Source organism: Rhincodon typus, chromosome 6 (assembly GCF_021869965.1).
Source record: "Rhincodon typus isolate 14 chromosome 6, sRhiTyp1.1, whole genome shotgun sequence".
In the NCBI taxonomy this organism is placed as follows: Eukaryota; Metazoa; Chordata; class Chondrichthyes; order Orectolobiformes; family Rhincodontidae; genus Rhincodon; species Rhincodon typus.
Window position 1 is genome coordinate 45481364 of NC_063337.1, and position 15420 is coordinate 45496783.

Sequence of the window (15420 nt, forward strand, 5' to 3'; positions counted from 1 at the left end):
GCTTTTCTGATGAAGGGTCTAGACCCGAAACGTCAGCCTCTCTGCTCCTATGATGCTGCTTGGCCTGCTGTGTTCATCCAGCCCTGCACCTTGTTGTCTCATATTATGGTACCATAAGGTTTAGAAAATTGTTCTTGCCTGTTTTTTCAAGGAGTCGTTTAATTCCTTTAATGTGTCAAAGGAGGATTTAACTCTCTTGTTTTCTTTTATCTTCTCCTTTAAGGCATTTGTGAGTTGATTGACTTCTGCAGCATGTTGCTGTGGGAAACAAAAAAAGGGATAGATTTTTATCTTGCCAACCCGATGTAAAGTTGACATTGTGAATTATAGAGTCATAAACATATACAGCACAGAAACAGAACCTTTGGTCCAACTCGTCAATGCCGAACAGATGTCCTAAATTAAACTAATCCCATTTGCCAGCATTTGGCCCATATCCCTCTAAACCCTTCCTATTCCAATACCCGCCCAGATGCCTTTTAAATGTTGTAATTGTACCAGCCTCCACCACTTCCTCTGGCAGCTCATTCCATACACCCGCACCCTCTGCATGAAAAAAAGTTGCCCCTTCGGTCCCTTTTAAATCTTTCCCCTCTCACCTTAAACCTACACCCTCTAGTTTTGGACTCCCCCACCCCAGGGAAAAGTTTCATGAAACATCTACAAACTAATGAACCAGCTCAGTGAACGAAACAACCACAGGAAAAGACCTTGCCTATTTACCCTATCCATGCCTTTCATGGTTTTATAAACCTCTATAAAGGTCACCCCTCAGTCTCCAGTGCTCCAGGAAAAATAGCCCCAGTCTATTCAGCAACTCCCTACAGCACAAACCCTCCAAACCTGGCAACATCCTTGTAAATCTTTTCTGAACCCTTTCAAGTTTCACAACATCTTTCCTATAACAGGGAGACTAGAATTGCATGTAGTGTTCCAATAGTGGCCTAAGCAATGTCCTGTACAGCAGCAATATGACCTCCCAACTCCTATACACAATGTACTGACCAACAAAGGTAAGCAAGACAAATACCTTCTTCACTATTTTACCTATCTGCGACTCCACTTTCAAGGAACTATGAACCTGCACTCCAAGGTCTCTTTGTTCAGCAACACTAGTCAGGACCTTACCTTTAAGTGTTTAAGTAGTGACCTGATTTGCCTTTCCAAAATGCATCACCTCACATTTATCTGAATTAAACTCCGTCTGCTATTCCTTGGCCCATTGGCCCATCTGATCAAGATCCCACTGTACTCTGAGGTAACCTTCTTCGCTGTCTATTACATCTCATATTTTGGTGTCACCTCCAAACTTATTAACCATACCTCCTATATTCACATCCAAATCATTTATATAGATGACAAAAAGCAATCAACCCAGCATCAATCCTTGTGGCACACCGCTGGTCACAGGCCTCCAGTCTAAAAAGCAACCCTCCGCCACCACCCTCTGTCTTCTACCTTTCAGCCAGTTCTGTATCCAAATGGCTAGTTCTCCCTGTATTCCATGTGATCTAACCTTGCTAACCAGTCTACCATGAGGAATCTTATTGAATGCCTAACTGAAGTCCATACAGATCACGACCGCCGCTCTGCCCTCATCAATCCTCTGCGTTACTTCTTCAAAAAACTCAAATCAAGTTAGAGACATGATATTCCATGCACAAAGCCATGTTGACTATCCCTAATAAGTCCTTGCCTTTCCAAATACATGTAAATCCTGTCCCTCAGGAATCCCTCCAACAGCTTGTCCACCACTGATGTCAAGCTCTCTGGTCTATAGTTCCCTGGCTTTTCCTTACTGCCTTTCTTAAACAGTGGCACCACGTTAGCTTACCTCCAGTCTTCCAACATCTCACCCTGTGGCTATCGATGATACAAATATCTCTAGCTACACATTGCAGAACTCACCCAATTTACACCTCTTTCAATTAAAATTGGGTGGTTTCATTAGTTGATCTATTCCATTGAATTCATTATCTAACTCTCCCAAGTACAAATATATTCAATAATACTAAATGGCATCATGTTAATTTTTTCAACAGCAACAATTGTATGTTTTCCATAATTTGCACTTTCCCATAACTATTTCCTTCTGTGCTCTGTTAAAGTTCAATTTCTTGTTTTTGATATTTAAATTAGACCGCAATATGGCTGAAAAACATAAAAGACTAACTTGTACTCCACTGCCATAAACGTGATGCAACAGGGCTCAAATCCAGCATCCCAAATCCTCTACACTTCAAGGGTCAGGGCATTTCTTAAGATTATGAAGGAGGAGCATTATAGAAACTGAAAGAACTGCAGATGCCGTAAATCAGAAACAAAAACAGAAATTGCTGGAAAAGTTTGGCAGGTCTAGCAGCATTTGTAGACAGAAATCACAGTTAACATTTCAGGTCCAGTGGCCCTTCCTCAGAACCAAAACGTTAACTCTGATTTTTCTCCAGCGATGCTGCCAGACCTGCTAAATTTTTCCAGCAATTTTTGTTTTTGTTTCTGAGGAGAATTATAGGGTCAGCGCAGCTGATCCAATACTGGGTGACATGCAGGATATTAGTGACAGAAGAAACAACAGGGGAGAAGTATCACCATGTCTTGAAGAACAGAAAAATATTAAATAAAATTTAGTTATTTTAGCGAAAGGTTGATGTCAATGAGGAAACCAACCTTCCCAAATGGAGTGTACCTTAATTCTATCAGTTGGCAGGACTGTATGCCTATATTATGCAAATATAGTAGATAGGGAGTACCAAATGAAAAACAGAACCGGAAGTGATGCCAACCACCCCAGCAAACCAAAGCATATAAATAATAAGCAGGACAGAACACCAACGCTTCACCGGAGGCACACTGACGATGTTACCTAGCAGGGTGATGAAACGTCTGCAATCAAACACATCAGCTTGGCGAGCAAGTCTACAACCTCATCCATAGCTCGAGCTACAAATCTTCTCAAAAACTTTAAGTACCAAATACAGAAATGGAGACAATTCCATTAGACTGCATTATGCTATAGCAATCTTGTCTCCACCTGTGACATCAGGAGCAAAGGGAAATGAAAGCGAAGAGGGAGGGGGAAAGATGTAGATGCAGAAAGCATATGTTTACCTCCCATCAAGAAAACTGAAGAAACGATAAAGAAAATACAATCTGAAAATTACAGGTCCCTGCCTAATTTCCACCCTGTTGTTCCTATTTATCCTGGTAATGCCTCCAATTTCCAAAGAATTCAAGGAAATTCCCAATTTTTATCCTTTACTTAGTATCAAGTGAATGACTACAAGCAGAAAGAAAAAATGTGACTGCTAGAATGAATTTTTACTTATTTGGTGCTTTTAAACCGCAGGATGGTCCAAAGTGCTTTGCAGATATCTAAGTACTTTGAAGCATGGAGTTACGATCCCAGCAGATAGTAATACTGGACAGGTCAGAGTCCAGAATGAAATCTAGCTTAATGTACCTTAAGGTTTATATTTGCAAATTTGGTTACCATAGTAGTCTGTCACTGAATGCATTCACAGAATGATGTCTATATACATTTAACAAAACAACATAAGTTTATTGCATAAAATAGAAATAAATGCAAAGCTATAAATAAACAATGGAAAGATCTTATAATAGACAGCAAAAAAAAAACCCTATTCCCTATCTTGATCTTTAAGTTCTTAATCAACTGGTGAGATCAAAAGCATTTCATTTAAGTAACGTTTTGTATATTCAGTAAATGTGATTCTCTTCCAGGGTTCAAGATTTCTTTCCAGATCTGATGGTCTGAAGATTTCCACAAACTAAAATCTGCCCTTCTGTTGGAATGGATCTTTTATTCTAAACTCAACCTGCTTGTAGCCTATGGTCTCCCTTTCTGTGATCATAAGAACTCAACAATAAGCAGAAATTACTTCAGCAGGTATCTTGTTGAGTCATTTACCTTAAGTCAGACATTTTCTATAAAGGCTGTCTTTAGTTCACTGTTTCAAACAAAATTGATCCTTAAAAAATATTCACAGCACTAAAAATCAAAAAACATTACCTTTGTTTAAGAATCCAATTTCCTAAATAATATAGAATTTCATTGCAGTAGTCATCATTTTTTGATTAAGTTTCTTGTCATTTAATTTTACTGTCCATACAACAGGTAAACTAGAACTGTTAGGTAGGACTTAGACTCGTTTGGCAAATGGAGCAGAACCAGAAAAGGACAGAGTTAAAAATCAGAATACACATAGATATAAATAGGAATAACATGAAATATCCCAAAAAACATTAGTAAAATGTGAGCTGCAAACATTGAGAAGGAGATAAATGGGTACATTAGTCAATAAATTTCAAAGGTCTAAAATATACGAGTGGTATTATTAGGATATATTATTTAGTCAATAACATCACCAAGAAAAACATAGTGCTAAGGGTACAGAAAGAGAGGAATTTCTCTGATTTGTGTACAGGAAAACATTTTCAATATATATGCTTCCTGTTCAAGGAGCAGCATAGATCTGAAAATGAAATAGGACATGTGTAGTGTATTAAAGTCAGAGATCATTTAGTTAACTGTGGCTACAACGTAGTTTGGTTAAAAGAACTTAAGAAAAGAGACTAGAAAATATGGTAAGTGAACATGATAAACTGGGAAGGACTTTATTTATGATATTTGAGCACCAAGAACAGGCAGATTGTAGAAGTTGACTATCTGGTAAAGCAATAAGGGAGAAATGGAAGGCATTCAGAAGAAAGATCATTTAGCAGCATCCATACAACCTGGAGGGCTATGACCCAGACACAATGTATGATATTATGCTATAATGGAGACTTGAATTAGAGATGGCAACTCAACATCCCTAGAATTTTCATGCAGGATACAGAAAGGGATAGAAAGGTCCAGGCACAATATTATTGTTTAAAGAATCATTAACAGCTGAGAGGAGAGACAATATCCTAAACGTAGCCATACAAGGCCATATGAGTTGAGTTCAAATGAAAACAGGGCAACCACACTACTAGGCATGTACTGCACAACCTAAATAGTGAATGAGTTAGAACAGCACATATGTTGGCAAATTTCTGACAGCAAAAACAATATGGCAATAATAGTTGGGGATTTCAACTACCCAAATTTCAACTAGGACACAAACAGTGTGAAAGGCACAGAGAGCACAAAATTCTTGAACTGCATTCAAGGGAACTTATTTTTAGCCAGCATGTAACAAGCACAATGAGAGAAGGCACAATTTTAGATTTATTCTTAGGAAATAAAGCTAGACAGGTGGATGAAGGAGCAATAGATGACCATTTTGGAGACAGTGATCATAATACAGTTAGATTTAGCATCATTACAGAAAGGGACAAATATGATGAGCAGCTTGGATAAAGTGCACAGGGAAGACTGGCTTCCACCATCAGAAAGATCACCTACCAGGACACACAGAGTTAAAGTGAACAGTAGAAGGATTAGCAGGGGCACGAGGAAAAACATTTTCACCCAGAGGGTGAGTGAGTGTCTGGTATTCATTGACCAGCTTGGTGGAAACCCTTTACTCATTTAAAGGGAATGTGGATCAGCACCTGTAGCCTAAAAGGCTACAGACCAGGTATTGGGATTAAAATAGGTGGCTAGTTTATTTAGCCGGAGCAGACATAATGGGCTGAATTATAACCTTTCTATGATTCTAAAACCCAAAAAGGAGGCTAATAACAAATGCTAGGAGCAAGATTCAGTTAATAACTGGGAAGATAAGGGAAGTACACGAGGAAATTGAAAAAAAAAATCAATACAGGATGCAAAGAAAGTTTATGTGAAAAGGTTTATAGGCCAAATTAAAATCAATCCCAAAATATTGCATGAGCATATAAACCATGAACAATTGTTTAGAAACAAAGATCTACTCATTAAGAGGGCGACAAGAAAACCTCAAGCAGAGGAACAGGGCATAAATAACGTAAATGAATACTTTGCATCCAACTATTTACATAGGAGGATGATGTGAAGGTCACACAAAAAAAGGATGGCAGTTGTAGACAGGATAGTAATGGGTACAGAAGATTTATTAAAAAGATTAGCCACTGTAAATTGACAAATTACCTAGTTCAGATGAAGTGTACCCTAAGATTCTGAAAGTAAAGAGAAAAAAAGAGACACTGATCGCAACTTTTCAATCTTGAAAGGAAACAAAGATAGGGCTAGGAGATTGGAAGGATGCTAACATTATACTACTTTTCAAGAAAGGGGAGGAGGATAAAGCAGAAATCTACAGGTCAGTCAACGTTTCAGCAGTGGTGGGCAAGTTATTGGAAATCATTATCCAGGACAAAATAAAATTTTATTTGGAAAGACATTGGCTAATTAAGGACAGGCAGCATAGATTTATTAAAGGCAAATCATGTCTAACGTAACTGAAATCTTTGATGAAGGTTCAGCAAGTTGTGTAGTAAATGTGTGTATGAACTTCAGAAAGCACTCAACAAAGTGCCAAAAATGAGGCTTATTGAAAAAATGGAAGTCTCTGGGACTAAGGAGAATATGTTAGAATACATAGAAAATTGGTTCAGTGACTAGAAGCAAAAGTTGATGGTGGCTTAATTCTAGTCAGACTGGGAAGTGGTTCATAGTGGTGTTCCCCAAGTTTTAGCTTTGGATCCATTACTCTTTACGAATCTTCATGACACAAAAAAAATGACACAGTGATTTTGGTGGTAGGAAAGTCACTCAGTCGTGCACAATAGCGCTTCGGAGTGAAAAAAAAACCCAAGAATGGGCATTGCTTATAAATATTTGATTAGTTGCACAGGTGTTTATTGGTGGTATTTAAAAAAAAGAAAAAAGTGATAGCAATTTGGCTGGTGGGAAAATCGCTCAGTTGTATGTAATAGCACTTCTGGGCATCCTGTGGTAGATGGTGACCAAATAGGAGTCCTAAGCCAGAGCTTGTCCGCTCCGTTCATCTCTTTTTTTTCTCTCTCTTTTCACATTTTTTTTCCTTTCCTTTTTACCTCGGGTAGCATCTGCAATGTCCAATGTGAAAGCCTGCGCAGACTCCCAGCCTCAGCATGGGCTCCAATTCCCGGCCTCCGTGTGGACTCAGACTCATGGCCTCAGCGTGAACTCGGAGTCATGGCCTCAATGCGAGGACCCAGCGCAGTCTGTGTTGGAAGGACTAGAAAATATAATGCAGACTCAGGGCCCTTGTGGTATAGTAGTAGCCTACCTCGGGGCTGTGGAGGCCTAGCTTTGTCCCACCTGTTCCAGAGGTGTGTAAGAACATCTCTGAACAGGCTGATTTAAAAAGCAAAGATAAAGCAGACGCAGACAGGTGATTTACTGGTGGTAATTAAAAAATGATAAAAGTACCACAGTGATTTGATGATGAAAGAAACAAGTTCAGTTGTGTGTACGAGCACTTTTGTAAAGAATAAAAGAAGGAAAAAGTTTAAAAAAAAAAGCAGACCCTAGTAGTGACTCTATTTTGTGTTCAACAATAAATGATATTTCTTTCCAGTTGGGCTTCCTGATTTATAATTATATAATAACTAACATAATTGATTTAATATAATCTTTACCTTATTTTATTAAAATAAACTTTTAAAATAAAAAGGCATAATTCTTTTTCAGAACTGAAAAGGGCTGGAAATTGTGGTAAAGGTGTGATAGAGACGTGAAGTGAGTGTAAATGAAGGTGTGATACATCTTTTGATAGGCATGGTTAACTCACCTTGCTCATTGGGCATTTGCGGCTTAAAGGAATGAATACCTGGTGCAGACAATGTAACATGTATTTACATATTATCCATTGGTTGACAACCATCAAATCTTTCACTACTTCTCCCAATCCACCATCGCCATCTTGCACCTCATACCTTCACAGTCACCACTATTCCACTTTAAGATTCTAAGTTCAGGACAAGCTTTATCACATTAATATTTAATGTGAAAATATATCATATTATATTGTTTTTTCCAAAACTTCCTTTGTTTGAAAATTATTAATTAACCTTTCTGTTACTGTGTGTAACCTCTGGTGGTTTGCCCTGCTGGTAGGACAGGGCATAGCCAGGGAAGGTGATAAATGAGTCTGGGACATTAGCAGTAAAGTACAGTACAGTGAGTATGAACATGTTAGGATGTTACTTGATTAGTCTGTGGGACAGTCTGCCCAATTTTGGCAGGAGTCCCTACACCCTAGAGAGGACTCCGCAGGGCTGCCCTGGCAGGGTGTGTCTTTGGTTCAGCGGAAGACCATGTAATGCATAAAAACACAATATATGCTGGGAGAAGATGCACAAATATAATTTGTCATCTGTTATAGAGTCATACTGCATGGAAAGAGACCCTTTTGTCCAACCAGTCCATGCCATCATGTTCCCAAACTGAACTAGCCACACCTGCCTGCGCTTGGCCAATATCCCCCCCCAAATCTTTCCTATTCACATGCTTATTCAAATGTCTTTTAAATGTTGTAACTGTACCGGCATACACCATATCCTCTGGCAATTTATTCCACACAGTAACCACTCTGTGTAAAAAGGTTGCCTCCCACTTTTTAAATATTTCCCCTCTCACTTTAAAAATATGTCCCCCTAGTTTTGAACTCTACCACCTTACGGAAAAGGGAAAAGTTAAAACAAAAAGCAGACCCAAGTAGAGACCCTATTTTGTGTTCAACAATAAATGATATTCCTTTCCATTAGGCTTCCTGATTTATAATTATATAATAACTAACATAATTGATTTAATATAATCTTTAATCTTGCTATTCACCTTATCTATGCCCCTCATGATTTTATAAACCTCCATAAGGTCATCCCTCGCACTTATCCAAATTAAACTCCATCTGTCACTCCTCAGCCCATTGACCTAATTGATCAAGATCTCTTTGTAATCTGGGATAGCCTTCTTCACTGTTCACTATGCCAGCAATTTTGGTGTCATCTGTAAACTTACTAACCATGCCTCTTATATTCTCATCCAAATCATTTATATAAATGACAAACAAAAGTGGACCCAGCACCGATCCCTGTGAAACACTGCTGGTAATGGGCCTCCTGTCCGAAAAACAACCTTCTACCACCTCTCTGTCTCTTGTCATTAAGCCAATTTTGTATCCAATTGGCAAGCTCATCCTGAATCCCATGTGATCCTACTTTACTAATTAGTCTACCAATTGGAACTTTACCAAAGCTTTACTAAAATCTAAGTAAACAACATCTACCGCTCTGCCTTCATCAATCCTTTTGGTTACTTCCTCAAAAAATGTTTGTAAGTTTGTAAGAACGATTTCCCTTGCACAAAACCATGCTGATTATTCCTAATCATTCCTTACCTCTCCAAATGCACGTAGATCCCATCTTTCACAGTCAGGTCTAACAACTTACCGCAATGTCAGACTCAGAGGTCTGTAGTGCCCAGGCTTCTTACAGCCTTTCTTAAATAACGGCACAATATTAGCCACCCTCTAGTCCTCTGGCACCTCACTCATTATTATAGACTGAGACTTATTGAGAATATTCCTTTAAAAAGATGTTTGTAAATGATATTAACGGATATTATAAAACCTAAGTGGCTTAAATAATACCTTTAGATTACATGACATTTATAAATACAAGCATTCTGTATTAATATTACAATCTGTCATATTACAAGAAATTTACTAATATAGAATTAAGAGAAGCTGAAAACAAAATGCTTCTGAATTCTAATTTCAGCAGTTTGAAAATTAAAACTAATGTCATACTACATAGGTGTAACAAGGCATCACCAAACTACAACTCTTAAAGTAGAACTGGCTCAAGTTATTGCGGTAATCAACCTCAAGTAGATGAAATTTTACCACAGAATAAAATAGCTATATTTATTTTATTACTAAATGGGTTTTGTGAGAGAGATGTACATGTCATTCATAGCATCATTGAATTCCAACACGTTCAGAAAGAGGTCATTCTGCTCATCGAGTCTGCACCAAACTTCTGAAGAGCATCCCACTCTATCCCCATAACCCTACATTGACCGTGGCTAACTCACTTAGCTTGCACATTTCTGGACACTACAGGGCAAATTAGCATGGCCAATCCACCTACCTGCACATCTTAGGACTGTGGGAGGAAACCCACACAGACACAGGGCGAACACGCAAACTCCACACTGACAGTCACGCAAGGTTGGTATCGAAACCGGGTTCCTGGTGCTGTAGAGCAGCAGTGCCAACCACTGAGCCGCCGTGCTGACTATTATTTTGGATTTGGTTCAAATTTCTATCTCAGAAATGAAAGGCTAACATGGTAGCTTCCTATGTTGAACAAAACCCTGTTAACTGGAAATAAAGTATTGTAAAAGTTGAGTTAAACTAAATAAAAGTTCAGACTCTCTGCGTGTTAGCATTCTGCTGAAGGGTAACTACTGAAAAAGTGTGGAGGAGTAAGCCAAACCAGTGAGGACCACTCTAGATAATAAAGGTTGAATTCTTCCCCATTTAGCTGTACGTAACTCTTCAGCCAATGACTAAAATGATGCATAAACAGCAAAAAATTCTGTACTAGTAAAATGCAAAGTTTCACCATGCACTCTGAAGAGACCCTTCGCCTTGGTTTTTTCTTTCAACTTCACCAAACTCTTTGATCTATGCATCCTTCAGAGGTCACAATGTGCACTCCATTGCAAGCAAAAAGGAAACGCAATTATTTTGATTTGCTATTAAGTATGGTGATGGGTTTCCAATCAGGCAGACATGCAGCTGACCAAACAAAAAAAGCCCAAATATATCCTCATTCAGTGTTCACAGGCCAGCATACCTACAGAGTTCCTGAAACTCTTTTCTCGCCATTACAAATTAGGGATTTTAAAGTGGCTTATAGAATCGTTATCACTAATTTAGGTGAGATCAAATAACTTCCAAACTCATCTGGGATCAAATTTAGAGATAACACAGTGTGGAGCTGGAGGAAAACAGAAGGCCAGGTAGCATCAGAGGAACAGGAAAGTTGATGTTTCGGGTCGGGACCCTTTTCTGCAGAAAAACGAACCAGCTCGGCGAGCCAACCAACCACAACATCCACAACCCGTGCTACAAATCTACTCTATAACCTTAGTGTCCAAGTATGTTTTGAGCTGTCTGTAGAAATTACATTTCCAATGCTTCAGAAAAGCATGATGCTCACTTCTTAAGACATAGATGAGGGATTTATTTTACTCCTAGCGAAGCTATTGTGTTTCTATAAAAAAAAATTCAACTCGTCCCCAGAATGTTCGCTAATTCTGTACACATTTTGCAAAATAAAGAAACTGAAATCATGAACTTTTCTGCTGGTTTTTGAGAGAAAAATGAATAATAAACTGACCTATAGCTTACAAGGCCCTTACTGGTTCAGTGATGACCCATACAACATCTGCTCAGATCTGCATGCAGACAGACTGATTGTGAATTTTCTCTCTTCATTATTTTAAAATAAGTAGAAGGATTCAGCAGCAGTTTATAACAGGGTAATATGTTAACCTAACTATTAAAGTCTGTAACCATAATTTCCATATTATTGTTGTATTTTCATTCTTGAGTGAAAGTTGGGGGGGATAATGGGAATACACAATGTACAGGACATAAAGTTCATTGATCTGAGGCATCATTGATCTAAAGAGACACAGAGGAATTATTTATGAATATTTTTCCAGAAAATACTAAATAAATTAAATTCTAAGTAATAACAGAAAGGAAAATATTTCTGGGATTAACTTCTATATTAGTAATATAGTTGGACATTTTTTAAAAAATATAGGCAGATGATAAGCAGAAAGGTTGAAGCATAAACTATCCAACTCAGTATTGTAAGCAACAGTTAACTATACCTCCTTCATAATCCGAAATTTAGCATGAACTTCTTCCTCTACTCCTCTTAACTTTGTTAACGCATCTTGATGTTTGAACAGCAATGTCTCACGGTTTGCTAAATGTTGTTCGTGTGATTGCAGCTGATGTCTGTACTCTTGTAGTGCTACACTTTCTTTCTGCATTATGATACAAAAATAAGGTACTTATTAGACACTTACACTAAATCAGTATATATTAAACCTAAAAGAAAGACAGTAGATAAATGTCCTGCTCCTCCAAAAAACTTAATGTGCACATTTATAGCACCTTTAATGTAAGAGAAGATTAAACGAACTCAATAAATAATGTAATATTAATATTATTGATAATTAATCTTTTTTAGGTTAACAATGTTCACTTTGGGAAGTATAAGAGTAAGAGAAAGATATTTAAAAGAAATAGAGGAAAACAATCAGCACCTTCAGCATGTTCCACAATTCAATAAAACTGTGGCTGATGACCATCTTAACTCTATCAATCTACATTAATTCCATGTCTCTAAACACCCTTGGTAAGAAAAACAATGTCAATCTCATTTTTTTTTTAATTGAGCTAGAACTTTTTGTGATAGTTCCCACACCTATCATCCTTTGTGTGAACTATTTCCCAATCTTATTTCCTGAATGACTCTGATTGTTTTACTCCTTCACTGACACTGTCTATTACAGAGGAAAAAGCTTTTCACTATCCATTCAAACAACCACCTTCAAAAGCGAAAAACACCAAAATACCTTTAACTTTCTCTAACCTGTGGAATACATGTCTAGTTGATGTTATTGTTATTCACAACTTAGTCTATTGAGCACTAGTAACATTTTGGTGAATGTTGAGCTGCATTCTTTCCAATGTAAGGTGTAGTAACTGTGCACAGTTGTTAAGACATGGTCCAAATTAAGTTCTTATTGCAGAAAAATGCACTCCCTTTATTTTCTAGTCTTTCAGTTATAAAAGCTAACAACACATTTACCTTTTTTAAATTATTTGAGAAGCTTTGAGGATAAAATTCTGCAAAGTTGCCCATATTGCACATGAATTTTCCACACTTCATACATATTTCTATCTTTATTTAATTTGTTTCTTACAATTTTAAAGGGAGGATGCATGGAAGGATGGTATTCAATATGTATCAATCATATGTAGGCATCTCGCGATCCTGGGCTAGAGTTTAGTGAAGTTAAGTTGTTTCTTTGACTTGGTAGCACTGGAGAATGGCCTTGGGATTTCATAGAATTCATGTACAAGCTTACAGAGTTTGTCTGCGCTGTGGGAGGTAGCTGGGGTTTGGTGGAATGGAGAGAGATCCTGTGGTCTAGCACATTTTGGAAAGGGAATTTTGGAATCTTGGATTTGGCAGAATAGAGGGACAAATTATTGCATTTCGTTCACTGATGAACTCTTTGGATCTATCAGCAGCAGAGACTGAGCAGTGGGGGAGCCAAGGCGGGCAGAGTTTGTGGTAAAACAAACGTGACCACCAGTTTCTAAGTTTCTCTGTGATCTCTGCAAACACTGAATTCAGTGTTTACTGGATGTTTTTCTGTGCGTGTCTCTCTCAATCAACTATCACTAATTATAATGTTTACATTTTCCAACATTGGCACTGCTCAAAGCTTTTCTATTGGACTGAGAAGCATCAAAATTAACTCTCTGTCCTTTCTTTTGTGAACAGAAGAAATAAACCAGAATGTGGAAAAAAACTGTTTGCACTGCAATTCTCTCTAAGCCTAAACTACCTTGGAACAGAAAAATTAATCTGTAAAAATGTAATTAAGAGTCAACTTGAATTCATAATTTATTTTTGATGAATATATGAATAGAAAACAGGAGTAGGCCATTCATTACCTTGACCCTGCTTCACCATTTGATAGGATCATTGCTGATCTGATTGGAACCTCAAATTTGCATTCCCGCCTACACCTGATAACCTTTCACCCAATTACTTAAAAAGAATCTATCTAAATCTGCCTTTAAAATTTTCATGGACTCTGCCTCCACCACCTTTTCAGAAAAGGCGTTCCAAAGACTCAAAAAATTGATTTTATTTCTTATCTTACAATTAGTTACTGTCCAAGTCCAAGAGCAGCTGCAATTTTGGATAGATATGCAAAAAGACTGAACATAAATAATACTCCCAAACACTCAATTTTGTGTGATGCAGTGTGAGCTACTTTGGTATAATCTGAATGGATTCTTTTTGGTTCTGTACACCTTGTTTTCATTAAATAGAATTGCAATCACCACAATGTACATTTGTATGCAAGTTAACTCAGTTCAATAGGAAACTACAGACAACCAAATATTTTGCTCTGCAATTTCTAAAACTTTACTGGTATACACTGATACTTGTAGAGTAAGAATTTTTTGCTGCTTCAGAACTTCTTTTGCAAGCATTTAAAATCAAGCCCCAGGAAGTGAAATTTCAACAGGTACATAGGCATGGGAAAAGTGACTAAATGAAATTTGAAATAAAATTCCACCTGGCAAAGGATTTGGCTTATCCAGCTATGTTTAAAATTATGCATTTGCTGAACAGTAATTTACAATTAACTTAGTTTTGACATCATAACTATTTCATACAATAGCACCTGTAAGTGTTGCAGTATAAATGTCAGCTCATTATAAATTTGCATTATATCAGTTGGCAAAAGGCAGCCATCTTTCCAAGATTCTGAAAGGCATCCATTCTTCTTTGATTCTATGATGTTGTCATCTGTATAAGAAACTGAAGTTGATGCGAAATTGGCAGCAGCTAGATTGGAAGGCAGTGTAACATCTGAAAATAAGATCAAGATAAGAAACTATGTGCAGGGAACATTTAAAAAATATATTACAGTAACAATTCGACCTATTTCTCATATATATAAATACTAGCATTTAATGAACTACTCTAATGTCACAACATCAAATACGAAAATTAATCACTTAAACTGGTCATATAGGGTTGTACACAGGAACTTTTGCTGCTATGATTATGAATGGTTTGTTTTGGATGAAAAAGTCAAAGATCAAACATCAATTTGCAAGATGGTCAACTATCAATATGCAAAGAAGTGTCAGAAATCATAAATTTTAGCACAAAAATCAACTTAAACACTTCCAGTCTTTAAACCAACATTATAAAACACCTTTGTAATAGCTCTCGGGCTATTTAGGGTCCTCATTTAAGGCTATGAAATAGTTGTAATATTAAGAATTGCAATAAGATCTCTATTTTTGAGAAGCTTCAAAAATCATCTAAGTCAAGGTATCTTCAATGTATGCTTTGAACACAGATCACTGACAACATCAAAATAAGAATATAAAAATGAAGGAGCATGAGTTGATCATTTGGCCTTTGAGCCAGGTCTGTCATGGATCAGGAACGGATCTTGTACCTCAACTCCACCTTCCTGCACTATCTCCATATCCTTTAATTCCACTAGTATCCAAAAATCCATGCATGTCTTTCTTGACAACACAGTATGGCTAAGTTTCCATAAGCCTCTTCTCAGTTTGTTCCATATGTATGTGCTGTTAGAGTGCCAATTTTACAAGGAGATGGGCAGAAAGATCTGATACCCGCTGGAAGCTGGCA

At 37.4% G+C, this 15420-nt stretch overlaps 1 protein-coding gene across 3 annotated transcripts in view; it reads right to left on the reverse strand.

Moving 5' to 3' along the window:
- LOC109932600 (coiled-coil domain-containing protein 138) overlaps positions 1-15420 on the reverse strand; it is a 93456-nt gene that overhangs the window by 45483 nt on the left and 32553 nt on the right. For all 3 annotated transcript variants that reach the window (XM_048598364.1, XM_048598365.1, XM_020531751.2), the window contains 3 exons: positions 14432-14619; positions 11825-11983; positions 139-258 (listed from right to left, as the gene is read on the reverse strand). In XM_048598364.1, the coding sequence (XP_048454321.1) occupies positions 139-258; positions 11825-11983; positions 14432-14619 (467 nt within the window). The remainder of the gene's footprint in view (positions 1-138; positions 259-11824; positions 11984-14431; positions 14620-15420) is intronic.